General features: G+C 46.7%; 1 protein-coding gene across 4 annotated transcripts in view; it reads left to right on the top strand.

Annotated features, from left to right (window-relative positions):
- AKNA (AT-hook transcription factor) overlaps nucleotides 1-24,604 on the top strand; it is a 65,115-nt gene that overhangs the window by 5,496 nt on the left and 35,015 nt on the right. For 2 of the 4 annotated variants that reach the window (XM_088665004.1, XM_088665007.1), the window contains exon 2: nucleotides 21,657-22,177. In XM_088665004.1, the coding sequence (XP_088521130.1) occupies nucleotides 21,871-22,177 (307 nt within the window). In that variant the 5' untranslated portion in view covers nucleotides 21,657-21,870. Of the gene's footprint in view, nucleotides 1-17,518; nucleotides 19,284-21,656; nucleotides 22,178-24,604 lie in introns of those variants that run through there. The other 2 variants (XM_088665005.1, XM_088665006.1) reach the window with 2 other exon arrangements.

Here is a 24,604-nt window from a genome sequence, read left to right as displayed (position 1 = left end):
CTCTCAGTAGTTGTTTAAAAGGACTTTGCTTAAAACGGAACTGGATTGATGCTTCATGTTCTGATAGCAAAATGTTTAAGTACTTGAGAGGGAGGGGAGCAGGGAAAGAAAGAAGCAGGGATCCTTCAGTAGAATGCGGGGAAACAATTTTGTGTGTGTCTTGTTTGTTGTCTAAATTTGACAATATCTTTTCGATATGGAGAAGGGTGCAACATACCTGCAAACTTCTTTATACATATTGCATTGGAGTAACAATGGACATAGTATTCAACATAGTTCAGGACATAACAAGTTGCTTTATACAGTCAGACGAATCGTCCAACTAGCTCAGGAGTCAGCAAACTTTTTCAGCAGGGGGACAGTCCACTGTCCCTCAGACCTTGTGGGGGGCCGGACTATATTTTTTTTGGGGGGGGAATGAATGAATTCCTATGCCCCCCACAAATAACCCAGAGATGCATTTTAAATAAAAGCACACATTCTACTTGTGTAAAAACATGCAGATTCCTGAACCATCAGCAGGCAGGATTGAGAAGGCGATTGGGCCTCATCCAGCCCCCAGGCCTTAGTTTGCCTACCCATGGCCTAGTGATGGGCAAACATGGCCCTCCAGCTGTTTTGGGACTACAGTCCCCATCACCCCTGACCACTGGTCCTGTTAGCTTGGAATGATGGGAGTTGTAATCCCAAAACAGCTGGAGGGCCAAGTTTGGCCATCACTGCCCTAGACAGTAGCTGCATGAGTGACCCTACCAATCCTGGGTACCCATTGGTTCTCCCTGACCCAGAAGGGTTATGAAGGCTCATCCAGCAACACAACGAGGACAAGACCTGACCCAGGGGTCAGCAACCTTTTTCAGCCATGGGCCGGTCCACCGTCCCTCAGACCATGTGGGGGGCCGAACTATATTTTGGAAAGAAAAATGAACGAATTCCTATGCCCCACAAATAACCCAGAGATGCACGGCCGTCTTCGTAAGTCGAGGTTTTCAGTTCTCGAAGCGCCACTTTGGCGCTTGCACAAAGCGGGGTTTTGCGCTTCAGCCCATGCACCGACTGATAGAGCTAGGGGCGCGTGGCAAAAAGATTTCTGGAGGTTGTCGACTTCAGAAGTCGAAACCTTCAGAAGTCAAAGTGTTCGGTTGTCGAGGTATGACTGTAAAAGGACACATTTTACTCATGTAAAAACACGCTGATTCCTAGACCGTCTGCAGGCCAGATTGAGAAGGTGATTGGACCGCATCTGGCCCCCGGGCCTTAGATTGCCTACCCCTGATGTAGACAATACTGATCTATTTGGAGCAGTGGTCTGACTTATGTCGTATAAGTCAGCTTACGTTCCTCCATGCTTCTGTTATGATTTGTCTTCTCATATTTGAATACTGCTTTAAAGGTGACTTCAGTAAATAGTGTTGGCTCAGATTTTTGGAGGGTTTTTTGAGTAGGACATCCTCCGTAAACCACCTCCCATCACCACCTTCGGTTATTCCATCTCCATGCATTGCCACCAGCTCTTCCTCTTTCTCAGTGTGGCTGACATCTGCTTGCTTGTCAGAGAGCAAGCAGGCAGATGCAGCTACTCTTCCTCCATCTTCTCACCATCAGCACCACCACTGATCTGCTTGCTTCCACTCTCTGAAAATAATTAGAGCCTGCTGGATCAGGCTAGTGGCACATCTAGTTCAGGACCCTGTTCTCATAGCGGCCAGACAGATGGTTAGGGGAAGCCAACAGGCAGACTCTAAGCGCAACAGCCACTCTCTCCTCCTGTACTTTTCCAGCAACTTATATTCAGAAACATACTACCTCTGACAGTGGAAGGAGAACATAGCCATTGTGGCTAGTGGCTAGTAGCTACTGATAACCTTCTCCACAAATTTGGGTTGTTGGCATCCATCTGTCTCGAGAGCCTATGGAGTATGCTCCCTGGGGCACAAGTGTGTATGGGCAGTGTGTATGGGCTGCCCTCACTGATGTGGTTCAAAGGAAAGCAGAACAAAATTTTTAGCACCAGCTTAACTGCAGAAGTTGCCAGAAGGAGTAGTACAAGGCCTTAAGGGACTCCACTCCAGGTTTGTGTAGGGTTTAATCCTTAGCCTTTTCTTTTCCTGCAGATATCCCACAAGGAAGTTTAGGATCAGAGTTTTCCTTCTAGATTGGCTGCTTTCCCAGGTCAATGACTCCCATCTTCCCCTCACTTCCCTTTACAGCTTCTTGACCATTGGACCCATTTTGCTCTTGTCTGCTCAATCCACCAGAGCCTGTCTTCACATGCAGAAGTCCCTAACCCATCAGCTACTCTCACCTGGTTTAGAAAGGCCACTGTTGCATGCTGTTGCATGCTGACAGCTTCTAGGAGCTACAGCTGAGAGCCTTCTCTTACATGAATTTGTTTTGTTGTTGTTTAGTCGTGTCCAACTCTGCATGCCAGCCACTCCTGTCTTCTACTGCCTCCCACAGTTTGGTCAGACTCATGTTGGTAGCTTTGAGAACACTGTCCAACAATCTCGTCCTCTGTCGTCCCCTTCTCCTTGTGCTCTCAATCTTTCCCAACATCAGGGTCTTTTCCAGGGAGTCTTCTGTTCTCATGAGGTGGCCCAAGTATTGGAGCCTCAGCTTCAGGATCTGCCCTTCCAGTGAGCACTCAGGGCTGATTTCCTTCAGAATAGATAGGTTTGGTCTTCTTGCAGTCCATGGGACTCTCAAGAGTCTCCTCCAGCACAATAATGAATATGTTTAATTCTCTTTTAAAACATGCAAGTTGCTGACTCTTACTACTTTGGGCCAGGGGCTCTTATTGGGTGGGGGAGAGCTTTTGGGGTGTGGGGTCCTCTTCAGATGTTCAAGAGTCCTTCAGATGGAGGACTCTTCACCACAAGTTGCTTGCAGTGATACAACTACTAGCTACAATGGCTATGCTCAGCCTCAGCAGCCAGATGCAGCAATGTTTCTGAGCACTTGTTGCTAGAAACAACCGGGAGGGGAGAGTGCTCGTGGATGTGGTCAGGGCCTGCTTGTGTGGGTTTCGCTACAGGATGCTGGTCTAGAGGAGCCATTGGCCTGATCCAGCAGGGCTTTTCTTACATTCTTAACTGCCGTGTTTGCTTTTGTCGTTTTCTTCCTCTTCCCTGTCCATTTTCTCTTTTGCATTTGTTGGCAGTTCTGCTTATTGTTTCAGTTTGGCTTCTCTCTCTCTCTCTCTCTCTCTCTCTCTCTCTCTCTCTCTCTCTCTCTCTCTCTGTGCGTGCGCGTGCGCCTTAAAAAATTAAGAGCTGAAGATTGTTTTTCTTCAGGAAGGATGAGTAATTTCTCTTTGTCTTCAGTTCAGCTTTTGGACCATTGGGGACCCCTGACAGTGATTACCACCAATACCTCAGTGATCTGGCAGAGGCAGAAGGGATCTAGCAGGGATACAGGCTCATTTAACTTGAGTGCATTTTGTTTTATGTGCTTGGCAAATCTTTAAAAAAATAAATAAAATGGCAAAGGGGCAGCCATCAGGGGGAAAAAAGGCCTTGGCAATCCCACCTACCATTGAACCCAATGTGCTTTGGCTTTACAGTGGTACCTCTACTTACGAATGTTTCTACTTACGAATGGAGCTCCGTCCGCCATCTTGGATGTGGTTTAGATAGGATTTTTTTCTACTTACGATTTTTTTCTCCCAATGCATTCCTATGGGATTCGACTTACAAATTTTTTCGACTTACGAATGTGCATTCGGAATGCATTAAAGTAGAGGTACTGTTGTGACGTGGGGTTTGTGATTTCAGCTCTCTTGACATAACATGCTGGAGACAGTTCTCTAGTAACAGCTCTTTATTAAAGTGAACAAGACTGAAGACTGAGGAGAGGAAAGCTACATTTATAGGGACAGGGGACTAGCTAGGAAGGGATACATTTTGGAGGGAACAATATCAAGCAATCACAGTGCTGCCTTTTGGAGGAAACCAATAAGACAGAGGATCCAAATACAGCAGCTTAAATGAACCAATAGTAGCTGTACCCTCTGGAACCAAAAGGCAGTTACTTTATCCTAATGCAAATACAGACAATAATAATACAGATATAAAATCCTTTGACTCAATACACAACACCCCTCCCCCTCTAGTGAGCACAGCAGACGTAATCCCTCAGGTACTGTGGGGTCCTACAACTTCTACCTGATCTCCTGACAACAGGTGTTGCAGGTTCTGGATTGGGTGTTACCTGTGGTGGAGGGGCTGCTATAGGGGTTTCGTCAGGAACAGATGGAGTCCCAGACATCTCAGGGTCCCCGACCTGTACCTCGTCATCCTGAGGACTAGCAGACCCTGGTTCATTTGCTGAAGCCCCTGGTGACTGCACCTCTGGGCCATCTTCACTCTGGTCTCGCAGCTGTGCGTCATTAGCCAGGGATGAATTATCTGACTCCTCCCTGCTGAGCGCCCGGCGCCTCAGCTGATCTATATGTCTCTTCCAAACTTGCCCATTTTCCAAGGTCACATAATAGGACACAGGTCCACTAGCCCGGGTGATCACACCAGCCACCCACCGCGGACCTCGTGAATAGTTCCTCACCCAGACCAGATCTTCAGGGGCGAGATACCTTGTTGTGTCAGTCTCAGCCTGGGGGGTTGCTCTTGAATTACGGTTTGGCATTTTATCTGGGTGGACATAATCCAGCACCGTTACCAGTCTTCTACCTAAGAGCAGCTCGGCTGGCGACTTGCCCGTCGCAGTACACGGCGTCGCATGCTGCAAAAATAACATTCGCGCAATGCGAGCCGACCAGTTACCCTCCATTAAGCGCGCAATGGATTCTTTGGCTGTTCTTACCATGCGCTCAGCCTGCCCATTGGAGGATGGGTGAAAGGGCGCGGATGTGACCCCTCTTATAAAGTTATCAGCCAAGAATGCCCTGAATTCTTGGGATACAAAAGCTGCCCCATTATCTGATACAATGGTCTCAGGTAACCCATGGGTAGCAAACAGCTGCCTCAACACCTTGATTACGGCAGCTGATGCCATGCTAGGCACCATCGCCACTTCTAACCATTTGGAATATGCATCAACGATAACCAAAAAGACCTTCCCTTGGAATGGCCCAGCAAAATCTATGTGCAGCCGGCTCCAGGGAGTCCTGGACTGCTCCCACCAGTGGACTGGTGCTCTGGCCACTTCTGGCCGCACCTCTTGGCATGCCTTGCATGTTCGTACCCATTGTTCTATGTTCTGGTCCATTCCAGGCCACCACACATAACATCGGGCTAGCGGCTTCATCCTGACCATTCCCGGGTGTCCCATGTGAAGCGTCTCAAGAACCCTGTTTCTCTGTGGTGCTGGGATGATCACCCTATCTCCCCATAGGAGACAACCCTTATGCATGGACAATTCGTGCTGCCTTGTCGCATAAGGCCTGAATTTTTCTTCAAGCGGACCACCTGGCCACCCCCTCCCCACCCAAGTGAGCACACGGGAGAGAACAGCATCTTTCCTAGTTTTCTCAGCTATATCCGTAGCTGTTACAGGAGCCCCCGGAAGTGTTTCTAGCATCATAATGTGCTCCGCCGGAGCAGGATCCTCATTGCTCCCGCCAGGAAGGGGCAATCGACTCAGCGCATCAGCATGGCACAACTGTTTCCCCGGCACATGGGTCAAGGTGTACTGGAACCCATTCAGGAATATTGACCAACGCAACATTCTGGGGGAGAGAATTTGTGGCGTTTGTTTGTTTGGGTTGAACAACCCTAACAGTGGTTTGTGGTCCGTTTCAATGGAGAAATGGCGACCGTACAAATAATCATAGAACCTTTTGATTCCGGACACAATAGCCAGTGCCTCTTTATCAATTTGAGCATAGTTGCGCTCTGTGGGCGACAACGTACGGGAATAGAAAGAGATGGGCTTTTCCGACCCATCCGGTTCCCTATGACTCAGCACAGCCCCCAGACCGTATTGAGAGGCATCACATGCGAGGACCAGCGGCTTTGACTCATCATAATGAGCAAGGACGCTCCTGCTACTCAGCATTCCTCGCAAGGAGTCAAAAGCCTTCTGCTGCTCCCGCCCCCATCGCCACACATTCTTTTTCTGCAATAGTCTATGTAATGGTTCAGCTACCGAAGCTTTCTGGGGCAAGAACGAATGATAAAAGTTAATAAGTCCCAGGAATGACTGCAACTCCGTCTTGTTCTGTGGTCGTGGTGCCTCGATGATGGCCTTAATCTTAGCATCTGTGGGGTGGATGCCTGATGCATCAATTTTAAACCCCAAGAAATCCACAGTTGGCACCCCAAAACTGCATTTTTCTTTTTTCAGTTGCAACCCCACCTCCTTGAACTTGAGCAACACTGCACGGACACGCGCAACCAGTTCCTGTGGGTCTTTTCCAGCAATCAAAACGTCATCAAAAAATGGCAAGACCCCCGGCAGACCTCTTAACAGGCGTTCCATGAGCCCTTGAAAAATCCCTGGGGCCACACAAACTCCGAACTGTAATCTGTTAACTCTGAACGCCCCTTTATGTGTGACAATAGTCTGTGCTTCCGCTGATTGTGGGGTTACTGGCAGCTGTTGGTAAGCTTGTGCCAGGTCAATTTTGGCGAACACCTTGCCCCCAGCCAGTTTAGCCAACAGATGTGATACGACTGGAATGGGGTATGAGTTTCCCCTGAGTGCCTTATTGATAGTACATTTGTAATCTGCACATATCCTGACTTCCCCATTTGCTTTAAGGGGCGTGACGATTGGAGTCTCCCACTTAGCAGAGTCCACGGGTGAGAGAACTCCCTGCTTGACCAATTTATCCAGCTCTGCCTCGATCTTGGGTTGCAGTGCAAATGGCACTCGCCTTGGTTTGAGTCGGATTGGGGCCACACCGGGGTCCAACTCGAAGTCAACTGGGGGCCCTTTATAACAACCCAGTTTTCCATTAAAGAGACCAGCAAATTCCTTGCATAATGCCTCGCTCATCTCAGGGCAGGTTTGGATTGAATTAAGCCCTGAGATACTCAGTCCCAGGGCGGGGAACCAGTCAGTGCCCAGGAGACTGGGGCGACTGCCCTTCGCAATCACCAGTTTGAGTACAGCCTGTTTGTCCCGGAACTGTACTCTCACGGCACACATTCCCATAACATGGATGCGGCCTGCTGAGTACGACTGCAAGGTTGCCGGGAAGGGCTCCAGAGGGGGCAACTTACCCCTGGGGAAGAATGTCTTCGCGGTCTGGTCCGACACGATGGTGAATGCAGATCCGGAGTCCACCTCCATGTCACACTGCTGACCCTCAATCTTCACCTTGACGTGTGCCTTGCCTTGCGCTGGAAACTGCACGGCCCTCCCGTTGATCTCCGTTACGTAGTGGCAGTCCTTTAGAAAACAAGTTGCTGTGGGCGGTCTGCGATGCTCCAGTCTAGGTGCTCCTGTTGCTCCCGACGCCGCCGATCTACAGACCCTGGCGATGTGACCCGTCTTTCCGCACGTCCGGCAGATAGCATCCCTGAAACGACAACTCTTCCTTTCATGGTTTCCGCCACAACCTGGGCAACTGCCTCGGCGATCTCTGTGCACTGTGCAGGCCTGACGCACCGACTCGACCCCACGGACTGGGCTCTGGCTCGGAGTAGCCTCTAGCTCGTCCATGGCATGCGCAACTTCTATCTGTGGCTTAGTGGCCTTGCGACTGGCATCAAGCTCCTCTCTTTCATAATTCTCCGTGGCGGTGGCCTCTTTCAAGGCTGAAGCAAGGGTAACCTCTTCTTTAGCCACGATGCGTCTTCTGGCTTTCTTGCTGCTCAGACCACCAATAAACCGATCCAGGAGAGTCTCTTCCAGATTTTGGAAGCCGCAGTGCTGAGCGAGCTTCCGGAGTTCAGCCAGAAATGTGGATACAGACTCCCCAGCATGCTGCTGCCTCTTATGGAACTCCATCCGCCGGGCCATCTTGGTCTCAGTAGGCGCCAAGTGGCTTGTTAGGCAGGCAAGAATATCTTTGAGAGATGTCTCACTCAGCTTCGCTGGAGCAAGTAATGCCTTGGCCAGCTTGAAGGTCTCGGGCCCACAGTAGCTCAGGAATGTGGCCCTTCTTTTGCTGGCATCGGTGATCCCTTGAGCCACTGCAAAGAACTCGAAGCGTTCGACGTAGTCTTCCCAGGTGTGGGGCTCTGATGGCTGGAAGGGCTCCAATACCCTTGGACTCTCCATTGTCCTAGCGGGCAGGGTCGTCTTCTCAGCTGGCCAGTGAGTCTTGTTCTCAGCTGCAATCCGGACTCTGAGGCAGGGTTGTGTTTAACCGCTCCTCAGCATTCCGGATCCCATCCTCGTCGCCAGTTGTTGTGACGTGGGGTTTGTGATTTCAGCTCTCTTGACATAACATGCTGGAGACAGTTCTCTAGTAACAGCTCTTTATTAAAGTGAACAAGACTGAAGACTGAGGAGAGGAAAGCTACATTTATAGGGACAGGGGACTAGCTAGGAAGGGATACATTTTGGAGGGAACAATATCAAGCAATCACAGTGCTGCCTTTTGGAGGAAACCAATAAGACAGAGGATCCAAATACAGCAGCTTAAATGAACCAATAGTAGCTGTACCCTCTGGAACCAAAAGGCAGTTACTTTATCCTAATGCAAATACAGACAATAATAATACAGATATAAAATCCTTTGACTCAATACACAACAGGTACCACTGTATATGCTGTTCCTGGAACATAACTCCTGTTAAAGTTGAATCGCCTGTATTTACTAAAGGCTTCAAATATAGGTGACCTCATTTCTGCATCCCATGGCCTCTGCGTAATGCATGTTTTCCTACCCCCACCAGAATTTAATGTAATTCTAATTAAATAATAATAATTTAATTTTTTAGAAAACAATTACTTTTAAAAAATCCAAATAGTTGCTTTAAAATGAAATTATAATGGTGATACTTAGGAGGCTGCTTCTTGCAACTGGTGCCTTCATTTCCACCAAGTTGTCCTATAACTGAGCCCTAAATACAGGTGTGTTTTGTTTTTTTAAGGATTGACAGCCATAACTGCACCTGTTTGCTTGTACCACCCACCTTTTTGAGATGAAAAAAGAGAAAGATCAATGTGCTTGGATATATCAGGAAGGGTGATCAAAGAATGTGAATAGACTCTGATGACTAATGAGGGTTAATGCACTCATGCCACTTTGCCATTTTCCCAGTGGCATGTGATACATTAGCAATGGATCAATTGCAAGTTAGATAAATAAATAGTGTCATCCTGGATAAATATGTTCTGTTTCTAGTTCAAGTCATTTTGTCTTGCTGCACCGCTTTCAGTTTGATGTGTGAATGGGAGGGGATGCCATTTGAAAGGCCTGGGAGAAACTGACCCTCTCATAAGGACATAAAGAGAGTCCTGCTGGATTAGACCCAAAAGTCCATCCTATCCCAGCTTCCCACAGTAGGCAACAAGATGCTTTTGGGAGCCCTACAAGGAGGACATGAAAGCTACCTCCCCTTCTTTCACCCACAAGTGATTGGTAGCTAGAGATAGATTGTCTTTCGGTATGAATGGTTTATATCAGCGGCACAGCTGCTGGGTAGTCCCCAAGATGGGGCTGGCGGTACATGGTTCATCGTGTGATATTACACATATTTTCCAACACTCTGCGGGCTGGACCAGCATGGCCTAGTGGAAGATTGTGCTGGCCTGTGCAATGTTGGGAGATGCTGCCCAGGCTGGAGCAACCTTGCTTCCTCTGCATCTTCAATTTTCAGTGGGCTGAGCCCCCTGCTAAGGAATATTGAGGGGGCTGATGACACCTCTGACCCCTAGAGTTGGACCGCCTGATCAGGGGTGAGAAACCTCAAAGCTAGGAGACAAATGTGGCCCTCCAGGCCTCTCGGTCTGCCCCTTGGAACGCTCCACAGTCTTACCCAGTTGCACTCCTCATTGACCCTCCTCAACGCCTTCCTTTGATTGGAGCAGGGACAGTTGCTCAATCCTCAGTTTCCTTGGTCTAGCATACTAGCATCTGTTCATTTTTTGCTCTGGGATTAATAGCAGTTTTGGTGGGGGGGGCAATTTCACTTGTACAATTTTTTTGATTTCTAATATGCCAATTGGATGGATGCCCATTTTTGGAAAATACCAGAACTTTGATTTGGAATAATTAATTGTTAGGTGATGGGGGGGGGCAATTAAAGGGGGAATTGGGCTTAAAATGGCTCCCCATCGCCATTCTATATAGTTGGCCACTGAGCATGCTAAATCCCATTCCTGGTTTTTTGTGGGGGGGGGTATTCTTTGTATTTCTACAAATCCTGGGGTTTCTCTAAGCTCTCCTCCTCTGCATGGATGGTGTTGCTTTGGCTACAATAGCAAGGACACAGGCCTCTAAAGCCAGAAATAAAAAGGTGATGATGGGGCCGTCAAAGGATTTGACTCTTAAGAACATTAACTCCTTTAGAGAATACTGGTGTACATGGCTCTTTTGATTGGTGTTGATTACATTTATATCCCATCTCTCCTCTAAGACTGCATACTTGGTTTTGCTCCTCCACATTTTATTCCTCACAACAACCTTAGGCTGGATCAGCCCCAAATGTCCATGTAGATCTCCCTCCCACACATGGCTAACTTAGTTTCCAGTTAACTTAAGAAGAGCCCTGATGGATCGAACTGATGATCCATCTGATCCGCAGTGGCCAACAAGATGCCTCAATAGGAAGACTGCCAACAGGACCTGAGTGCAACAGCACCTCTCCCCATTTGTGGTTCCCATCAACTGGAAATGTCCACAAGCCCAGTGCGAGTGCAACAGCCTTCTGCTGCTGTTCTGGACTAGCAACTGGTGCTTCAAGGTGCTCCTGTTTCTGAACCTGGAGGTTGCATATAGCAATCATCTGGTAGCCAGTCAAGGAAAGGTGTCCATCAACCCTTCTCCATCCCTGATTGATAATCTGCTAGCTTTTGTCTCTGCCTACTGGATGAGCATCTACTGCCAATGAGTTTATCTCTGCCTGCCAGCCTGTTTTTTCTCCTTTTGTCTTGATTCTGAGTTGGGGCAAATCTGGAATGGTATTTTTAATGACTGACACACACACACACACACACACACACACACACCTTGCTGTAAGAAAATTTGTCATTCAACAGATCTAATTTCCCTTAGCACAAATAATTGATTAAGCAACTATCTGGGATGTTGAATTGCAATGCCATGTGAGTGAAATGACCAAGTACCCAGAAATCAAAGATAAGGGGAGGGGGGTTTACTTCAGTGAGATATATATATGCAAGCTAGAAATACCCAAATTTAGAAGATCTTTTACCCTTGCCAGATTCAATGTCCTATCTGCATTAGTGCAGGGCAGATTTGAAGGTTAACCATATTCAGAGAGAATATGCCCATGTGGTTTGAAGGAAGTTGAAACTATTACTCCTTCCTATTATGTTGTCATTACTATTGGAATATATGTTTGATATTTATCACTCCAGTCATGCCACGAACCCCAAGCAGATCTGATGACCGCTACTTAAAATATCTAATAGAGGTCCGAGAACCAGAGATTACCTTAAAAGTGGCCAAATTTTGTGTTGCTGCTATAAAACTAAGGAGACAAGCTCTGAATGTATCTAATGGCCAATGTCTTATGCATGCATAAAATACGCATGCATATTTTAAATTAGCAGCTAAGGTCTTAACCTACATATTTTAATGGTTTTATATCCGTATTACTTACCGTGCTCTAGCTTATAGAGTTTGATTTTAACCTATGTTCTCTATCATTGTATATGTCCATATTTCTGGTCTGTGACCATAATAAATGGATTGATTCAGTTTCATTCGAATTATGGATTTCAGCCTTATAGTTAAAGAGTCTCTCCTGTTACTGACCCTTCTGTTAAGTCTTAACATTTAAGAGATGCAGAGGCAGCTTCATATTCCAAGGGTCCCAGTTCCAAGTTGCATGTTCTGTAAAAAAAAAAAATCTGTACATTTTCTAATCCTTACGATTAGGCTTGGAAATGTCTGGGCAATGTCATCTGAAGTGTCAGAAGCTGGCAGAATTTCTGAATAAACTTACTATTGGCCAAAGGGCTGGGCTTCTTTACCTTTCCCCATGACTAGAAAAATCAGAATTAAATGATGCTATGTACTAATTCCCAAAATTTCAAAATCAAAAAGTAGTGGTGGCTGATCTACTGGGGCTAATGGCCCCCACTAGCCTCAGTCTACTCTCAGCCAGCCTTCACCTGCTTGTCTCCTCACTTATAACCATTCAGGGGGTGGCTCTGCCTACCATTTAAAAGCTCACACTAAAATATTAACAAGGCATCCCCAAAAGGGGGAAAAAAGTGGGGGGTTATAATTTACTGGGGGAAAGAACCAGCAAAAGGGAATAATGGGTGCAGATAAAGTAGCTTGAATAAGCTTGTTCAAAAAGAAATCCTATATAAATTCCCTCTGTTTCTTAAGTTCAGAGTAAGCAAATGGTAACCAATAGTAACATGTAACCAAAATAGTACCCTCCACATACAAATGGGAGATATCAATAGGCTTAGCGGGGAAGGCAGACCCCCAAGCTTATCACTAGTACCAAAACATCTCTAGCAGAATACCAAAGGCATAGGGGAGACACCAGATGGCCCAATAAGGGCAGAGCCATGCTTAGCCACCATAGAATACTGACTGGGTTTTGGGGGGGAAGGGGGACAGAATGAAAAATTGCCTGGGATGGGAATGGAAAGGAGTATAGTGGAAGGCAACATGGCTGGCTGGCAGCCTCAAGAGGAACATTCCCTGCAGTAGAATCTTGCTGCAAGTCACAGGTCTACAAATATGTATAACTTTAAATACTGTAATCGATAAAAGGTACAGGAGTAAACAGTTTTGTTTAGCTTGGAACATGGGGTTGTAGTTTTTTAAGAGTACAGTGATACCTTGATTCTCAAACGCCTTGGTACTCAAACAACTTGGAACCCAAACACTGAAAACCTGGAAGTAAGTGATCCTGGTTTGCAAACCTTTTTTGGAAGCCGAATGTGCTCTGTTTTGAGTGTTATGCTTCCGATTTGAGTGCTACACTTCTGTTTTGAGTGTTATGCTGAGGTCTGTCTGTTTTTGCTATTTATTTTGTGTTCTTGTTTTTGCGGCTCTTTTTATTTTGTTTTTGTGACTGTAGAACTCACTTCAGTTACTGATTGATTGATTGTGTGACTGCAGTACATTGTTTTTTTGCTTTCATTTTATGGATCAATGGTCTTGTTAGATAGTAAAATTCATGTTAAATGGCTGTTTTAGGGGTTGTTTTTAAAAGTCTGGAATGGATTAATCCATTTTGCATTGCTTTCTATGATATAGCGTGCCTTGGTTTTTGGAACACTTTGGTTTTGGAACGGACTTCCAGAACGGATTAAGTTTGAGAACCAAGGTACCATTGTATGCAATTTATCATTTTGCATACAGTGAGCCAGTGTGGTGTGGTTAAGAGTGGTAGACTCGTAATCTGGTGAACCGGGCTCGCTTCCCTGCTCCTCCACATGCAGCTGCTGGGTGACCTTGGGCTAGTCACACTTCTCTGAAGTCTCTCAGCTCCACTCACCTCACAGAGTGTTTGTTGTGGGGGAGGAAAGGAAAGGAGAATGTTAGCCACTTCGAGACTCCTTAGGGTAGTTATGAAGTGGGATATCAATCCAAACTCTTCTTCTTCATCATCATCATCATCATCATCATCATCATCATAACAATGCATTCTTGGAACTAAGTTTCACTGCTTGTCGTGGGCCTTTCTTTTGAGAAAACAGAAGGTGGTGTGGCTCAGTGGTAGAGCATCTGCTTTGCATGCAAAAAGATCCCAGGTTCAATACCCAGCATCTCCAAGTAGGGCTGGGAAGGACTCGGGCCTGAAATCCTGGAGAGCTGCTGGCAGTCAGTGTTAACAGTACCAAGCAATGTGGACTAGTGGTCTGACTAGTGGTATAAGGAACCTTCCTATGTTCCTAAAATGGGATTATCCTGTTAGCACAATTCAGTAAACTTTGCATGAGAAAAGTGGATAAGGAGCAGGTTTTTAAAAAAATCAGCTGTACTGGGTGGAGATTTTACTTTAAGGCATGTTTTGGTCTTGTAATATTAGTCCCATCACATGTTGTTTTGAGGCTGGACTGACCATTGCTGCAATCAGAAAAGTTTTGAACTGAGATAGATCAGATGTCTCTTAAGAAAGAGCAATGTGCTATGACCAGGACTGGGGTGTCCAGGAAAAAAAAATCTAACAGAAAGGTCCCTTCTAAACATCTGTTTTATTGTGCATTCATGATTATTTGTGCTCATGATGGTATTGGGGCAACTATATGCAATCCTGTTCCAATACTGTTTGTGCCTACAGATGTTTCAAGACTGTTTCATTTCTAGTCAGGCATTGCCCCATAGCTTCCTGTGGAAACCCCATAACTTTTTATGCCACAAATCACAAAGAGTGTCCCTCTCAACAGTGATAATGTGCTAACATTGGGGAAACACTGCAGAACAAAAGTGGAATGATGCATGGACAGTGCAGCATAAATCAATAACTAATGCACTGTTATTATTTCAGTTACGTGTTGTGAAATATACTCACAAAACAACAATTACCCACCATTCTGGAGGGAACCACAGATCTTTCATTGGCACCCCTACCTATGTCCTTTCTGCAGAATCCCTTCTGCTTGTGGTTTTGCTGCAATGTTTTTGGAGATTGGCAAGCAAAGCAGAAGACAGAAACAGCAGGAGAGGCCCAACTGAGGAAGTGAGATGGTGCAATAGAAATGAAATAACTCAAAAAATGTCGATGAGATCATGTGGGTAGCAAATAGCACGTCTACAACTTTTTCTGTTTTTTGTCCCGTCAGTTTTTTGCAAAATCATTTCTTACCTGCCCCATCTGCAGGCCTTGTTAAGAATCATTTGCATTTATATAAAAACATTTCAGAAACATAGAGCCCTTTGCGTACATCAGAGGGGAATGCTTTTTTCAGCCTGAGGGCTGTATTCCCTTTCAGGAAACCTTACTGGGAGCCACGTGCCAGGGCTAGGAAGGGCAAGTGGCAAAAGCAGATGGAGCCACACATGTAAAGTTCAGTAGGCTTCTAGCCACAATGGCTATTTTCTACTTTTACTGTTGGAAGCAATTGGCCTCTTAGCACCAATTGCTGGGGATCACAGGTGGGGAAAGAGATGTTGCACTATGGTCTTGCTTGTGTGCTTTCCACAGGCATCAGGTTGTCCACTGGGAACAGGATGCTGGGCTCTGGGCTAGATGAGTCCCCTTTGGCCTGGTTCATCTGGTCTCTTCTTATACCGCCAACACCTCTGTATACCATTTGCCGGGAATTACAAGTGGGCTGTTAGGCTCAAGTCCTGTTTGTGGGCTTTTCACAAGCATCTGGTTGGCCACTGTGAGAACAGGTTACTGAACTAACTAGATGGGTCATTGACCTGATCCAGAAGGCTCATCTTATGTTCTTTTTGGGACCTCTGCCTGTACTAAGCTCTGTGTGTTCAGGATTTGGATGAAAAATAGAAGTAGGACTTGCAGCTTGTGAGTACAGTTCTAGGTGCAATTTAGGGACACCCAAGCAAAAGTGGAGGAAGCTGCTGGAAGTCTCATGTAAATTCAGGACAGAGGAACAGGCTATTATAATATCTGAGGAGCCCACATGGAACAGAGGCAGGTCTCAGCTTCTGTGCAGATTCCTTAAAGGTTGTTCCCAGTCCAAACATTGCATGCCAGCATTCTCTGTGACATCAGAAGAAACCTTGTGTTTTCAACCTTAAGAATAGCCCTCCTGAGTCCGGGCAAAGGGCTCATCTATTTAAGAATTCTGCTTCCCACAGTGGGCCAACCAGATATTTTCAAGGCATGAAGGCAACAGCCCTCACACATTGCTTGCCTATTTAGCAACTTGTGTCATCATGGCCAGAGGCTGCAGGAGCGGCTGTTGTGGCTCGGTCAGATCTGAGCTGATTGTGGAAGATTGGGAGACAATTGTACCTGAGATGGTTGGAGAACAATGAGAGGAACCTCCCAGGAGGTTTCCACCTGCAGGAATGGCGGACCTGTTTTCCATCTCTCTGACCTTCGTGAGGAATTTGGCGGTTGCTAGGGGAGTAAATGGCAACCCCCTACCCTCTCCGGGGGTTACGGAGAGGGGCCGCTGGCCCGCGATGCCCCCAGACCCACTCCAACTGTTTTTGGAGTGGGGGGAGCTTGGGCTGAGCACTTACGAGGGCCAGGACTCCCGGACGCTAATCTGCATGGCGGGGATTTCCATGGTTAAAGAAGATAATTAGGCTTAAATCTATGGACATACTTCAGAAGGAGGGGAAGAAGCGCTGTTTACTGCTGAGAAATTTATGCTGCTGAGGGAGAGGAGTCAAAGATTGTACAGCATCTGGAAGAAGGATTGATGGGGACGGAGCGATAAGGGAAGTGAGTTTTTATTTTTTTTCTTCATATTGTTGCCTCGTACCTTCCCGGACGCGATGTCCTGGCTTGTTTGGAGTGAAAGAGAAGCAAAAGACTGTGTGAGTTGAACTTTATAACTGTTGTTACTGAGCATATTTTTTAAAGATGTGGAGTTGCCGATGAGAAAAGCCCCCCCCTAGTTGGACGGAAGGAGTTCTGGACGCGTTCGGAGGATTTATGAGCTGTGACGCACTTTAAATTGGAGCAGCGACCTGAAGCTAAGTTCAGCTATAGGGCAAGGAGATCCATTAATTTACCAAGAGTTTATGGTTTGATGTTTGGGTCTCCTGCCTGGAAAAGCTGTAAATTCTATAATGATCGTAAATCTTCATGGCTATGAGAGGAAACGAAAGTGATTTGAGTTTTTTAAGATGGCGCTGCTTCGTGCTGCTTCGACGCAACAGGGAGCTCCATTAAGAAGATTTATGGGGAGGCTGGACTGATTAACTCACACAGGAGAAAGAACATCTGTGAAACTTTGTTTGATATTTATCTCAGCAGCTGGGAAACAATTGGATGAAAGTGGAAAACATCTATGTGACTGTAAGGGGAAGATCTGGATTATTATGAACTTGGAGGACGATTTGAACTTTAGAAAAAAGACGGCAGTGGACAGTTGCGAGGAATTCCCAATTTCTTGAAGCATGGGAACCCAAATAAAAAATTCTTTAGATGATTTGGCATAACATTCGGTTTGATTGATATATATATGTGTATAATTTGAAATATTGAATGTGATATAATTGGTTTTAATTGGAAAATTAATAAAAAAATTTTTTTTTTAAAAAAAAAGAGAGGAACCTCCCAGGTAACCAGAGCTGGTAGGGCCATTCCCTGGACGCTCCTGGGCACCTTCCCTTGAGCCTGAAGCTCCACATGCCTTCCACTGTGCATCACCAGGAGGGCGGCTGTAGTATGGAGGGAGTGCCCATCTTCAGGCCAGAGGGTTGGCCCTCTGAAGTTCTCTCAAGGGAGTGGAGCGAGCCTGGAAGAGGGGGGCACAGGCATTAAAGGCCTCAATCTGCTCCCAAGCTTTGTGTAAGCAAGCTGCTCATTTGGAGCTGTCCATGGTCTTCCAGCCTTGGTGCTTTTCCTTTCGGTTCCAGTGTCAGACCAGAACATGACAGGTGTTCAGAAATAATAATAATAATAATAATAATAATAATAATAATAATAATTTATTTATACCCCGCCCATCTGGCTGGGTTTCCCCAGCCACTCTGGGCGGCTTACAACAGAAAAATGAAATAAAACAATTAAACATTAAAAGCCTCCCTAAACAGGGCTGCCTTCAGATGTCTTCTAAAAATCTGGTAGCTGTTTTTCTCTTTGACATCTGATGGGAGGGCGTTCCACAGGACAGGTGCCACCACCAAGAAGGCCCTCTGCCTGGTTCCCTGCAACTTGGCTTCTCGCAACGAGGGAACCACCAGAAGGCCCTTGGTGCTGGACCTCAGTGTCCGGGCAGAACGATGGGGGTGCAGACGCTCCTTCAGGTATACTGGACCAAGATACCTTGCCTAGGAACATGAAGGTTCCATATGGGCACCACAGCTAGCGGCCTTTGATAAACCCATTCTTCATGAATTTGTCACATTCCCTATTGAAAGCCACCTAGAAAAGCTTGACAAGAGGAGTGTTACGGAACACCACTTAGGTTTCCAGCTTTTCTTTTCTTTACCATCATAAGCAGAGGAGCAATTCAAATTGCTGTTTTACTGGTGAGTTGCCTTCTCTATGCCTGCTCTGGTTTGTCCTTCAGAAAAGCTTAATGCTAAGAATCTCCATGGTCACAGTTTAGATTTAATCCATAGTGACGTGCTGGGTTCCCAAGTGCGGCAATTACCAGCTGTCTCCAGTTTCAAATGTGGCCTTGCTGTGTTTGTTGCGCTGGTTCTTTTTGCTCCTGGGTGGAGAGGTGTTTAACACAAGAGAAGGAGCAGTGTCTTGGGATTCTAGGCAAATTTACTCAGAGGCAAGTCTCACTGAAGTGGCCAACTGGTGTTTGCCCTGCTTCTATCCAGACTCTAGGTGGGGCTCATATGCTTGAAAGGTTGCTGCATAACAAAATGCAAGACAAAAATAAAATCCTGCATGTAGAAAACTAGGAGAAGTGGCTAGTCTCCAAACCTTGAGTCACTAGCTTGTTAAGTGCAGGGAACATGTGTGGTATTACAGAGGAGCATCATGTGGACCCTCACATAAAGTGGAAGACTCAGACACATATTGCCCACCTCAGTGAGAACTAGAAGCTTAGTTCAATGGAGCATAGTGCCATGTAGATGTGTGGTTTGGCCTTGTGTGGTCTTTGCATGTATTTTTTTCCAGAATTCAGATTGCCTCAGTAGAGGATTTGGGAGTCTTTGGGTTGATTTTTTCCCTCTCTAACTCACGTATTTAACCTGTGGAGAAACAGAGTGGATGAAAGGACTTTTCTCTAGAGAGGAGTAAAGGGAGCCATGAGCACATGGCTTTAGGGAAAGCAAGAAGAGACAGCATGAGTGGTTACTAGTGCCTTTGGTGTGGGAGGAAACTACTTTCTTTCTTTCTTTCTTTCTTTCTTTCTTTCTTTCTCTCTCTCTCTCTCTCTCTCTCTCTCTCTCTCTCTCTAAGAAAAGGAGTATCACACAATAGAGAAAAATCATACAGGCTTATTGAGAGGCCCCTCTCTTTAAAAGCAGCCTTGGGCGACAGTGAAAGTGAAGGCCACTTAGTCTCCTAGAACAAACAGTGGTGAACAAAGGAGGCTGTGTGCTAATGGATCTTTCTCAGCCAAGCTGGACTGCAACAAGCTCAGCAGCTGCAAGTGGAACCCAGGTAATGTGATTGCTGTTCCTCAGGGTGAGCTGCAAACCTTAATGGACTGTGCATGACCTTACCTTGATGGATTCCCTTGTGGGGTGGGGGCAGAAGCCCTGTCCACCTCAAGTGGGAGCATCATGCAGGAAGAAGGAAGTCCATACTTAAAACTATAGAACTCACTCCCAGATGATGTGGTGACAGCCACCAACTTGAATGACATTAGAAGAGGATTGGACAAATCCATGTGGATAACTCCTAGGCACATTGGCTATACTGTTCCTCCGCAGTCAGAGAGTATGCTGGGAATTGCTATTAGGGAAGAGTGCTGTTGCAGTCATGTCCTGCACCCCAGAGGCATTTGGTTGGCCACTGTGAGAGCAGGATAGGAACATAGGAGGCTGCCTTAGTCCATCTAGCTCAGCACTGTCTATGCTGACTGGCAGTGCCTCTCCAGGATTTCAGAGAGGGTACACTCCCACCCCTTCCTGGAGATGCCAGGGATTGAACCGGGGATGTTCTGCGTGCAAAGCAGATGCTTTACCACTGAGGTATGCTCCTTCTCCAAATGGACACTGCTAGGTGGGTCTTTGGCCTAATCCAGCTGGAGTCTTCATACATTCTGTCCACCTTGTGCAGAATCCTACTCCCAACAGCTGTGCACAAGAACCCCTGTTTGAAGTCTATGATCTTAGTGGATTGTGTGAATGCCCCCTTTGAGTTCCTCAGCTCTGTGTGAGATGAGTCCTTTATTGCCTTGCTGGCTCTGGAATCAATGCCACCTCTCCATTGGAATGAATGGGACCTTTTCAGACACTACAGTTTGGCTGGAGAGGATAGAAGACTCCCCCCCCCTCCCCCAGCTGCATCACACTTTGCCTGTGGCAAATGGCACAGCCTGATACTGGAATTTCTGTGTCTGCCATCTGTATGAAGAACGTGTGTGTGTGTGTGTGTGTGTGTGTGTAGAAGAAGAGGAGAGTGGAATCTATTGTGCGAACTGGTGTCAGCCATGGGAGAAGCCAGCCTTCCTCCAAGGGTTCTCTTCTTCACACACACCAAATTTCATTCCTACAAGAAGACTGTGAGGTAGGCTATGCCAAGAGTTGGTGATTAATACAAGCTTCATGACTTTGAATCCAGGTCTTTCTGGCCTTAAATCCAGCCCTCAGCACATTTTTATTTGATCCTTGGCCCAACTTCATGCAGGTGAGAAGGAGGGACCTGTGGGAGAGAGGAAAAGGCGTCCCATGCCCACTCTTGGCGTTGCACACACCCACTGTGAGCAAGCACAGCCACCAGGTAACCCTCAAGGGAATGTAGGCTACAACAGAAAGACAGTTCCTCATCTCTACCTTGGTCTAAGACTCTATCCCAGCTGCCCTGCAATGGCATTCTAGCACCACTGATTTTTAAAATCCCACAATTTCCCCCTTTTGTCTAAGATTCTTGGTCCTGGGATAAGCCTTGGGTCTCTTGTAGGATATCCAAGGGAGAGAAAGCAGCAAAAGAGTGTTACAATCAAATGGGATTGGGAATATTTTTCACCCTGAGGGCCACATTCCATTCTAGGCAGCCTTCCCAGGACCACATGCCAGGGATGGGCGGGGCCTGAGGCAAAAACAGACCGAGCAATGAATGTAGGTTTTACCTTTGTTTAGTAGACTAGTTTCTACACACAATCACCCCTCTCTATTTCAAGAGCAATTGTCAGAATTTAAGGACACAGCCAGGCCAGGCGGGGGCGACTCAAAGGGATGCAAAGCAGGGTCACTGAAGGCAGTGGACTGGGGAGATTTCTGAGGGCCATACAGAGTGGCCTCTGGAGAGGGGCTGCTTAAAATTTGCACTCAGCCAACCGCAGCTCAACAAAGCCTAGCCCCCTTTCTCCTCTAGGCAGGGCAGGGAGAAGCCAGGAGAAGGGAGGGAGGAGACGGGAATGGCGCAGCCTGAATGATCAGAATCCTCATGGCGATCCACATGGCGATTCCCGGACTTTCCGTGGGCCAGATCCCAAAGGCAATTGGGCTGGATCTGGCCCCTGGGACTTAGTTTGCCAACCCATGGTCCATGCCCTTGTGTTGGAGTGTCAGGCTAGGGTTCATGACATTAAGCTCTCCAGCTAGCCAAAAACTGGAAACCTATTTAGGGACAGTTCCTGGAAAACCAACACTATCAACCACTTTTGCTGTTTTCTCTCAGTTCTGTCTCCAGGAACAACCTGTGCTTGCTGCCATCTCTCGCAAGGAGGGGGCAGTTGGAGCATGTCTTACTGGCCAACAGAAATGTTAACCATTGAATGGAAAGGCCAAAAAAGGGTTCTTTGAGAAAAATAAGAGCCAACTTTCCTGACTGCCATTCAAATTCTCTCTTGTCTCCCCCCCCCTCCAGCCTGGGGACAGGATGTGTGGAAGTGCTGAATGAAACCACAATGTGACCTACTTTTTTTCCCAAGGCCCGTACCACTCCCTGACACCCCTCAGCTCTTTGCAGAAGCAATGATGAAAAGGCACAAGTGAGTCTCGCTCCCGTCTTGTTCCCCCCACCCCGGGAGTTCTTCCGCCACGCCACCCTGCATTAGTCTGCCTTATCAGTGACTGTGGGGATGTCCAATGCAGCAAGGGATGGCTTTGAAGCGCAACACCTCTGCATACAGGTGGAGGAAGATGATATCAAGAGGGGTGCAGATCCGGACGGAGACCTCAGCATGGAAAGAAGCAGGCTTGTGGGGAGCCTGGATCGGCAGGGCATCTCTTCACCTCAGGAGATCCTGGAGGATGTTGAACTTCTGGAAGAGCTTAAGAGCGACCAGGAATTTTTGGCAGAACACAACTGGGGGTCTGACTTGGGTGAACATCAGGACTTCAAATGTGCAGGGGCAACCAGCCCTGGGAATTCTGCAAACCGACACAGTGAGTAGCAGAGGAGATTTGGTTGAGCCTTCTCCAGGAACATTGGTTAATTGAGTGAAAGTAGTTTATGACCAGTAGGAGGGTGACCTATTAGGGCAAAAAGGGCACTGCCCCACTGCCCTCAGCATGTCCTCAGCCAGTCCCAAGCTACCTCCCTTCTTACTTACATCCAGTCCAGGGGGTGGCCCTGCCTGCCAACTTCCTCCTCCTTAGTCTCAAGTGATGTCCTTTGTAGAACTCAGCAGGGAGGAGGAAGAGAGGGACAAAACTAGAATTAGTTGACTCCAACTCCCTACAGTCTACCCTATGAACACTAGCCACCACTGTGGGTGCCATTGCTTGTGTGGACTTCATTCAAAGGAATGGGAGCTGCACAATGAATGTTAGAAGATTCAGGGTGCATAAAAGAAAGCTCTTCTTTATACAGAGCATAGCTAACCCATGGAACTTGCTCTTGAAGGAGGCAAATATAGCCACCAATATGGGTGGCTTTAAACAAGGATTAGACAAATTCATGGAGGAGAAGCCTATTAATGGAGAAGGTCCTGCTTGCAGGCTTCCTATTATGGCATCTGTCTGGCTACTGAAAGAACAGTATAAGCAACAGAAGAGCTTTTCTTAGGTAATTAATCAGGAAAGGGGGATATAACGGTTGATAAATATAAAAGTAGTAATAATTGTAAATTAATAATATTCCTCAGGAGCCCAGAAGAAAAACAGAACATGGTAAAAGGCACAGGATTTAGCTTTCTAAGAATCTGCTCTTGATGTTTTTATTTTAAAGAAAGCAGCTTTGTAGCCCTTAAGACTAAGAAGGTCTGCTTGAAAGCACATGGGATAAAGGACCCCTGGAAGGTTAAGTCCAGTCGAATTTGACTATGGGGTGTTGTGCTCATCTCCGCTTTCAGGCTGAGGGAACCAGTGCTTTTCTGCAGACAGCTTTTCCGGGCCATGTGGCCAGCATGACTAAACCACTTTTGGCGCAGCAGAACACCATGACAGAAATGTCATTTGCCTTCCCACCGCAGTGGTGCCTATTTATCTGCTCATGCTGGTGTGCTTCCAAACTGCTAGGTTGGCAGGAGCTGGGACAAAGTGACAGGAGTTCACCCCATTGTGCAGTTTTCGAACTGCTGACCTTACGATCAGCAAGCTAAAGAGGCTCGGTGGTTTAGACCCACAGCGCCACCCGTGTGCCAACACGGGACAAGAGAGGTAGCTGAGTAAGTTTATCAGTGGTTTTGGAGCCACAGTGCCCTTTAACTTCCTACTATTACTAGCAAAGCCAGAATGAGAGAACTTGGTTTTTGCAAATTTGCATAATTTATACAGATGTCAGAAACTCAACTGTGGCTGGCATGGGATTTGTGTGGAGTTTTAATGGTGTTGTGAAATACACACACTGAGGCCAAATGCCAGTTCTCACACTTCACAGATCTTCTGGATGTTGAAGCTGGAGATGAGATAGTTGTTTACCACATGGCACAGGATCCAGGACAGACAAAAGGATGGGCACATAATGCATTATTCAGATACAGTGGTGCCTCGTAAGACGAAAGTAATTCATTCCATGCGTCGCTTCGTCTTGCGATAATTCCATCCTGCGAAGCGCGGTTTGCCGCAGCAAAAAAAACAACAACAACACACCGAACAACTTCGTCTTGCGAAGCATGGCCATAGAAAACTTCGTCTTGCGAGTCACCGAAAACATCGCAAAACGCTTTCGTCTTACGAGTTTTTCGTTGCGCAAGGCATTCGTCTTGCGAGGTACCACTGTATGGAACTCCCTGTCACAAATGTGGTGATGGCAGTCTGGTTCAGATGGTTTTGAAATTAGGTGCATTCATGTATGCCAGATCTGTCAATGTCAATGGGGGCACAAAAGGTAAATTGAACCTTCATGTTCAGGGGTAGTATACTTAGAATCATAGAATCATAGAATCATAGAATCATAGAGTTGGAAGAGACCACAAGGGCCATCCAGTCCAACCCCCTGCCAAGCAGGAAACACCATCAAAGCATTCCTGACAGATGGCTGTCAAGCCTCTGCTTAAAGACCTCCAAAGAAGGAGACTCCACCACACTCCTTGGCAGCAAATTCCACTGCCGAACAGCTCTTACTGTCAGGAAGTTCTTCTGAATGCCACTTTCTAGGAGTAGCAGGTAGGAGGGCTGCATACGCTACTCTCCCCTTTTCCATTTTATCTCCACAACAACCATGTGAGGTAGGTTAGGCTGAGCAACAGTGACTGCAGGGTCAACTAGAGGGTGTGGGGTAGGATGAATAAATTATGCCAGTGGGTGTGCTCTAGGTAGGACTAACATTGAATACAACCCCTATGTTTGATGAGGAAAAGAACTAAAGGCCTTCCTGAAATTTTGGTAAAGTTGTGAGGTCTTAAATGGAATTACTCTGAGCTCCTGGAA

The sequence above is a fragment of the Zootoca vivipara genome, chromosome Z2 (assembly GCF_965207765.1).
Source record: "Zootoca vivipara chromosome Z2, rZooViv2.hap1.1, whole genome shotgun sequence".
In the NCBI taxonomy this organism is placed as follows: domain Eukaryota; kingdom Metazoa; phylum Chordata; class Lepidosauria; order Squamata; family Lacertidae; genus Zootoca; species Zootoca vivipara.
This window is presented reverse-complemented; position numbering and strand designations above follow the sequence as displayed.